This window comes from Phocoena phocoena, chromosome 4, assembly GCF_963924675.1.
Source record: "Phocoena phocoena chromosome 4, mPhoPho1.1, whole genome shotgun sequence".
Classification (NCBI taxonomy): Eukaryota; Metazoa; Chordata; class Mammalia; order Artiodactyla; family Phocoenidae; genus Phocoena; species Phocoena phocoena.
Genome location: NC_089222.1, coordinates 4,505,841 through 4,514,386, shown reverse-complemented (window position 1 = coordinate 4,514,386; position 8,546 = coordinate 4,505,841). Strand labels below are relative to the sequence as shown.

Below are 8,546 nucleotides of genomic sequence, written 5' to 3'. Positions count from 1 at the left end.
TTTTCTGGGGAGCTTTGCTGACCGAGGAGGACCTCCAGGATCCCCCTGCTTGCTTTTCTCTCCTTCCCTTCAGAGGGAAAACTTGCCCCACCCTGAAAAGCTTCTCAGAGTTGCCCCAGAGCAGAGAAGGTGATGAAACGCTTATGTTTCAAAGAGTAGTTCTCCAAGGAGAGTCAACGGAGGGAGCTGAGATGTTAACATGAGGGCTTGAGGAGACTGGCTAGAGGCTGCCTAAGGAAACAGAACCAAAACACTGTAGATAAGTCAAAGCCAGTAGTCTGCCCGTGAACTTCATGTTCATAATTTCAACCTCTCCACCTATTTCCTTTCTCTGGTTAGCAAGTTCCATAGTGCTGTTCTTGTTTTCTTGCCTCCCCAGAAGCCAGTATAATTGCTTTAGCACTTTAAACAAATCATTTTCCTCCCAGATTATTTCTGGTCACACTTGGGATTTTTAATGCTGTTCTTCGTTTCCCAAAGCCATCATGCCTTTCTCTAAATAACTGATGAGAAGTATGTCAAATTCCTATTTTGAATCAACACCACATATACTTTCCTTAACTGTTAAGAGGGCCACAATTTCTGTCTAATAAAGTTAGAAATTTGAATGTGAAAGAAACCACTAAAAGAACCTGATCCCCCCTTCTCCCGTCCCCCAAACTAGTACAGTATTAAGGATGGGAAGGATTTTAGAGCTCCTGACCTATTCATCAGGTGAGAAAACCAAGACTCAAGGTCACACATCTACCACTTGACAGCACACACTAGAACTCAGGCACCCTGGCTTCTGGGCTAGTTAAAAAAGAATTAATCCATGTGGTTTTTAGGCAAGTTTCACTGATATGGCTTATTTTCCCAAATACTTCCAGGATAAGGCAGCACAAGGTAGGCAGAGGAATAGTTTCTGTCTACCATGCCAGTGAAGAATGAGATACATTCGATTGCATGGGTATATCCTTTGCCCGTCTTCTGACATTGAAGTGACCAGGGGCACCGTTTGCCGTCTGGGCACACCCTACTCCAGCGTTTGTCACTGGGGAGGCTGGTTGGGCAGGGAGGGTGAGTGAGGGTTCGTGTGCATGGTCTACAGGTGTTTCCTGCTGAGTGTCTTCCAGGGCAAGGCTATCAGAGGGACAGAGAGGGTCAGTGGCCGCACCAGGCTTTGTTTGGTGAGAGCCAAGCCTCGGAGTCAGAGGGAAAAGGGGCCTAGGACACACTTGTGAGTAAAGCAAAGAGCCTGAGGATCTAAGACCAGAAGGAAGCAACCTCAGAGCATCGGGATGAGAGGAGGCCCTAAGAGCGCTGCGTTTCCTTCAACTTAGAACGTAACTGCACTAATCTCTCCCCAGCATCCCTGCAGAACAAGACTTAGATTTCAGCTTGTTATCGCTCCTTGGTCAGAAGGGTTGATCCATAGGGAGATGTGTTGTCGGCTCAGCAGAGATGCAGTCAGGCCGAATAATTTCAGGAGTTTGGGAGGTGAGGGGTCAGATGTCACCGAACAGCGACAACACTGTAAAGTAGGTTTGATTTTTGTGGGAATTTTCTCTGAGCCTAAACTGTAAGAAGCCTTCGTACTATGAGGTAACACCAGGTGAATTTTTGGAAACTGTTGAGTCACTGACATTCGTGAAGACTTCGAATTTCTTTGGGCTTACTGAAAGAAATTATTTTCCTGGTTGGCCTCAATCAGTCAAACACCTGCACATCTTTGAGTCATGCCCTTGTATAACTCGAATTAAATCACAGGATTATAACAATTATAGTGAAAGGACAGCTAATTGTTGGGAAACAAATATTCCTATACATTCCAGGTTAGGCTGCTAAGAGAGAATAAAGAGTGCTGAAAACAGCATGCTCTTGAATAGATAAAAATGTGTTCAGACCTTTCCCTAGTACGCTGAAAGCCACGTCTAACCGAAGGTGGTCTGCAACATGCTAATCTGAGTGCTGCAGAAATCAGGATCGGTTCAAGATGACGATATTGTCTTGGTTTTAAGTCTTCTTTAGTCTTCTGCCGCACCATTCTGCTTGCTCCAGTCTCTGACTGGGACAGATGGGAGCTGGTGATGGCTTGGTGCTGGTGAATTAATGATTGTCCCCTGCCACCTCCACAACTGTAAAACCTCCAAAGCATTCAAAGGACTGGAGAACAAAATGCAGTAGTTACAAGTACCCGCATTCAAGGGGCAATTTCATCCATGTCTAGGCCAAGGACTACCTCCCCTTTCCCCCAAACAATCCCTCCCAACACAAAGAAATAATGGAACAAACAAAAAAAGAGCTAGGCAATGGAATGAAATGACACCCAGCAGTGCTGTTGGAATTATGAGAATGAGTCAGTCTAATCCTCAAACACTTCCAAGAACAATGGGGGAAAGAGTTCTGTGGGGCATTCCACCTTCATGTGCAGGAAGCGGCTGGCATGGCAGGCTCCAATCATCCGCAGATCTGTCACCTTCATCAGGAGTTTTGGCCAAAAGTGAGTCACATGGTGTTTCCGGTAATTGATATAGTGTTCAAAGGCCAGCAGGAAACTATCTTGGTATTTTTCTATTCTCTCAACACAGGCAAGCCCTGGGCGGTCTGAGGGGAAGAAAGAAGATGGAGGTTAATTTGGAGGCAGAAATGAGGCGGCTTGCCTGGTCCAGTTCAAGCCCTTTCATGTGAAGTGGGCTGATCTGGGGACTTTCAACTCCTAGGAATGGGCATGGAGGCTATAGGAACTCTGGGGCATCAGGGACCAAGATACCAGGGAGTGGCATAACTTACATGAAGCGAGTCAGTGCTTTGTTCAGATAAATGTCTCTAGTTTAGACAAATCACCTCCTTGGGTCTGAAGGGCGATGCCTCCCTCCTAGGCTACAGAAAGAGAAGCCTTGCCTAGAGAGCTGAAATACTCTGCATAATAAGGAAGGGTTTTGACAAGCATGGAAATGCAGAGAAGAGAGAGGTGTGAAAAGAGATTGCGAAGATCTCAGGAGGCCTGGATGCCAGAGGAGGAATGTCCGATGGGAAGAAACGCTGGTGAAGACAAAGCAGCACGATATCAAATTTTAGTTGTTTACCTTCCCGTCCCTTATACCTTCGGTTGCTACCGTAGCAGCCCTGGGTTGGTGGTGTCTTGGGAAATTAAAATGAAAAGAAAAGGGGACATGAGCGACGCTAGGGTCACCCTGTGCAGAGAAGAGTCACAGTGGGAAGCTGGAGCTAGAGGAGACCATGACCATGTACAGCCCAGGAAACCTCCCCAAGTCTTGGGAGGACCACTGGTGTAGGAGAGGAATCAAGGCAGTTTCAAAAAAATGATAGAAGGATGTCAAAAGAAGGCTGGATGACGGGGGAATATCTAGGCTGCAAACGATTGGGTTGCAAAAGTGGGTACAGAGGGACTGTACCTCAACATAATAAAGGCCATATATGACAAGCCCACAGCTAACATCATACTAAATGATGAAAAGCTGAAAACTTTTCTTCTAAGATAGAGGACAAGACAAGGATGCCCACTCTTGCCACTTTTATTCAGCATAGGATTACCAGTCCTATCCATAGCAATTAGGCAAGAAAAAGAAATTAAAGGCATCCAAATTGGAAAGGAAAAAGTAAAACTGTCACTATTTGCAGATAACATTCCCAACTGCATCAAAAAGAATAAAATACCTAGGAATAAATTCAACCAAGGAGGTGAAAGACCTATACACTGAAAACTATAAGACACGGATGAAAGAAATTGAAGAAGACACAAATAGTGGAATAATATCCCATGCTCGTGGATTGGAAGAATTAATATTGTTAAAATGTCTATGCTACTCAAAGCAATCTGCAGATTCAATGCAAACCCTATCAAAATTCAATGGCATTTTTCACAGAAATAGATTAAACAACGCCAGAATTTGTACGGAGACATAAAAGACCCCGAATAGCCAAAGCAATCTTGAGAAAGGAAAACGGAGCTGGAGGTGTCACACTCTCTGATTTACAATAATATTACAAAGTTATAGTAATCAAAACAGTATGGTATTAGCATAAAAACGGACACATAGATCAATGGAACAGAATAGAAGGCCTAGAAATAAACCCATGCATATGTGGTCAGTTAGTTCACGACAGAGGAGCCAAGAATATACAACAGGGAAAGGACAGTCTCTTCAATAAATGGTGTTGGGAAAACTGGATAGCCACATGCAAAAGTATGAGACTGGACCCCTGTCTCATATCATATACAAAAATTAGCTCAAAATGGATTAAAGACTTGAATATAAGACCTGAAACCATAAAGCTCCTAGAAAAACATAGGTGGTAAGCTACCTGGCCTAGGTCTTGGTAACGATTTTTTGGATTTGACTCCAAAAGCAAAAATAAGCAAGGAGAACTATGTAAAACCAGAAATCTTCTGCACAGCAGAGGAAACCATCAACAAAATGAAAAGGCAACTTACTGAATGGGAGAAGATATTTTCACATCATATATCTGATAAGGGGTTAATATCCAAAAAATATAAAAAACTCATACAACTCAATAGCAAAAAGCCAACCAATCCAGCTGAAACATGGGCAGAGGATCTGAATAGACATTTTTCCAAAGAAGACATACCAGTGGCCTACAGGGACATGAAAAGAGGCCCAGCATCACTAATCATCAAGGAAATGCAAATCAAAACCACAATTAGATATCACCTCATACCTGTCAGAATGGCTATTATCAAAAAGAAAAATAACAAGGGAACGTTTATGCACTATTTTGGGGAATGTAAGTTGGTACAACCACTGTGGAAAACAGTATGGAGGTTCCTCAAAAAGTTAAAATAGAGATACCATATGACCCAACAATCCCACTTCTGGGTATTTATCTGAAGAAAACAAAATCACTAAGTCAAAGACATATCTGCACCACCCCCCCACCATGTTCTCTGAAGCATTATTACAATAGCTAAAGTGTGGAAACAACCTAAGTGTCCATTGATGGATGAATGGATAAAGAAGATGTGATTCACACACACACACACACACACACACACCCCACCCTGGAATACTATTTAGTCATAAAGAATGGAATCTTGCTATTTGCAACAATATGGATGGATCTTGAGGGTATTATGCTAAGTGAAATAAGTCAGAGAAAGACAAATACCGTATGATCACACTTATTTGTGGAATCTAAAAAACAAACAAAACCCCAGCAAGCTCATAGACACAGCAGATTGGTGGTTGCCAGAGGACGGGGGTGGGTGGGTGAGATGGGTGAAGGGGGTCAAAAGGTACAAACTTCCAGTTATAAAATAAATAAGTCATAGGGATGTAATGTACAGGTGACTATAGCTAATAATACTGTAATTGCATATTTGCAAGTTGCTAAGGGCGTAAAAGTCCTCATCGCAAGAAAAAAATGTGCAACTATATATGGGGATGGATGTTAGCTAGACTTATTGTGGCGATCGTTTTGAAATATATACAAATATCCAATCATTATCTTGTACACCTGAAACTAATGCAATGTTATATGACAATTATACCTCAATAAAAATTAAAAAAAAAAAAAGAACCGTATAAACCCGAATGAATTCCTCATACAGCTTCAGGGAGCCCTACCATCCCCCTGCCCACTTCTCCTCAGGTTGTGGCTCTGATCAAATACATTCATGCTTCACGTGTCTAGTTATTGAAATGTCTGTATTAGTAAGCCTCTAAGTAGGGTTCTGCTTAATCTGAAAGGAAGAATCAGGGCTATTGTCTCAGTGCACTCTTCTGAGTTTAACCAAAATATGCTGGCTTTTGAAATCTGCTATCCAGCTCAGATTGCAGTTGGTGCATTTTAATTTCGTGTTTTCCTTCACATTTGATGCTGCTGCTCTGAGGCTCTGCTGAATCTCCCTTCTGTTCCCTGTCTCCGCTCTCTCTTTGCATGTGCCAGATAAATTCTCCACAGGATCCTGTAACTTTTGATCCAGACAGAAAATCAACATGATGTTGCCCTGCACTTACTTTGTTCCGTTTCTTTATTTTAAAGGACACCGAAGGCCAGAGACCCTAGCAGCTTCACTCGAGGTCACACAGGGAGGCCTCAGATGAGTTACACACTTTATTTCTTTAAGGACAATTCTACCGATGGGCCGAGGGCCCTGGCTTCTCACTGGCTGTCGACTGGAGACTGCCCTCGGCCTCCAGGGGCCACAAGCAGCTCCCTGTCACCTGAGCAAGGAGAGTGGTCAGAGCACATCTGCTCCCAAGAGGGACTCGCGTATGATATAATGTAACGCAGTCACATGGGTGACACTGAATTCCCCAGATTCTAAGTGGCGTAGGTCATGGGTTCTCACACACTCAACAGGAGGGGGTGAACGTCAGAAGAGGAGGAAAAGGGAAGGCCGTGCTAGAGCCTGCCCACCACACAGGATAAGAGTATGAGTGACACCAGCCTCCTGTGCGAAACCCAGTACACACAAAACCAGAAGGGGGCAGGGTTGGTCAACCGCCTCAGGCAGGCCGGGCAGCGTCTACGGAAGGTGGACCGTTTCATGGAGTCTTTAGCACGGCTCCTCTTTTCCCTCCCCACTACACGGGGAGACTGCAGAAAGCATCAGGAGCCTGACACCCCCCTTCAGGTCCCAGGCTGTCGGCTAACCCCCGCTCGCTCGCTTGCTGGAGGGGAGCGAGACGTGATTCTGAAGCTACCGGGGGACCGGAAACTCATCAAGTGATCTGAATGCACACCAGACAAGCGCGAGCTCTCTGGATGCCCAGTCTGGGCACACTCACCTGAAGACATCAGCAGGACGGCCTGAAGGAGCGCGACTTCAGTGTCATCCAGGTTGAAAGAAGACAGCGACATGCCCAGGTCGAAGATGGCGTCGGACACCACCCCGAGACCCCCGTTTTTGAGCTGGCCCCGAGTCACCGCCATCTCCCCGTTCAAGGTTAAAGTCTCACTTTCTGGGTCGTAGCGCACAGCAGCGCGAAGGGACATGATCTCCATGCAGCAGCCTTTGAGGAGGATTATCTGGTCTTCGCATGGCAGCTGAAAAGAACCAGGGCACGTCAGCAAGGAGCAGTGGCCAGTTAGGAAGCGCGCGCGGGACCTCCAGGGCCACGGGGACGGTCCCCCGCAAGCAGCACCCGTCCTGCCCTCTGTGAGCCCGTGGCCTTCCCTTTCTGCTCGGCGGCAGACGTCCACAACCATTTTTCATACTCCAGACTGCTCGTGATCTTCACCAACTTTAATCTTGGTGGTTTGCATTATATTCCAGTCACATGTGAAACTGTGCTTGTCACGGGGGTGTCTATTACACCACCAACGGAGACCTGCCTGAATGCACCCCCATTGTGGTCTGGTAGCTCTAACAGTCAACAGCTGACTCCACCGTTTAGCTGGCAACTGCCCTGCTCTGTGTTTTGAAGCAAGTTTGCTCCCTGAATCTCTTAAAAGGCCAAGAACGAGGAGGTCGCTTACAGATGCGTGTCACCCACAAGACTGAGAGATGCCCCAGCTTTGCTCAGTCACCTAGTGAGCCAGAGGTGAGACCAGAATCCAGACCTCCTGGCTCCTAGGTCGTTACGTTCTCCTCAGCACCTCAGGCACCAGAATCACTCCACATGCTGTATATTTCCGCCAGTGTCCTAATCTCATTTTAAGCTCATTTGGTTGCCCTGGTAATTAGGGTTTGTGATAATGTGATAACAACATCAATAATAAACTTTAAAAAAAAACTTTGCGAAGAAATAAAAAATGAGAGTTTGATTTTCTGGAGGGGAAGAATGTTTAAGTGCCGTTATCAAAGTAGTTTGAAAGACTATTAGCTAATGGGTGTTTTTGACGAATTGGGCATCGTGCTAAGATTTACATGCATCGCCTTGTTTAATGTTCGCAGCAATGCAGTGAGGTAAATACTCTAATTCCAGTTTTACTGACAGGTGTGGAAATTCAGGCACTGAGAGATCGAGCGACATGCTAGGGAGTCCCATGAGTGTTTGTGGGTGAGGCGAGGGGTGGAAGCCAGCTCTGTCAGAATCCAAGGCCAAGAGAAGGGGAGAGCTCGCTCTTTGAAGGGCTTTGGGTGTGCGTTTCCGTAAACAACGAACATGTAATGACACGTAATTTCTATCTCTTCATTAAAGCAGGTACCAGTTCTCTTTTGGGAAATACTCTTGGCAACACTTGACTAGTTCAATTTAGGATATTATGTCAGACTGAAAGTAATACTATGAATTACCTTTAAAATACGGGATATTTCATATTTTTTACTAACTCAACCTACCCACCTTACTGTTTAATTGCTTTGCTTTCTCTGTAGAATAAAAGGCATTTTGTATTTGGTTCTGGAATCCATTCATGTGAATTCTCTCCTTCTACTCGTTAAAAAGAAAATGACTGTGATTTGCTTTTAATTAGGCTCTAATTTGTACTCCTCAGTTACATCCTTGGATTCCTGGCCCTGGGGCCTGGTAGGAAACAGGAGACCAGAGCGTAGCTAGATCCTCCACAGGCAAGTGGAAAGTTGGCTCAAGTGTGTGGACACTGGCCTAACTGCCGAGGGCAGCGGTCCTGTCTAA

General features: G+C 45.1%; 1 protein-coding gene across 4 annotated transcripts in view; it reads right to left on the bottom strand.

Moving 5' to 3' along the window:
• Positions 1-2,344: 2,344 nt before the first annotated feature.
• The window catches only part of THRB (thyroid hormone receptor beta), a 354,801-nt gene continuing 348,599 nt past the window's right edge, over positions 2,345-8,546 (bottom strand). For 3 of the 4 annotated variants that reach the window (XM_065877090.1, XM_065877091.1, XM_065877089.1), the window contains 2 exons: positions 6,756-7,014; positions 2,345-2,586 (listed from right to left, as the gene is read on the bottom strand). In XM_065877090.1, coding sequence (XP_065733162.1) covers positions 2,345-2,586; positions 6,756-7,014 — 501 coding nt within the window. The remainder of the gene's footprint in view (positions 2,587-6,755; positions 7,015-8,546) is intronic. The other variant, XM_065877093.1, reaches the window with a different exon arrangement.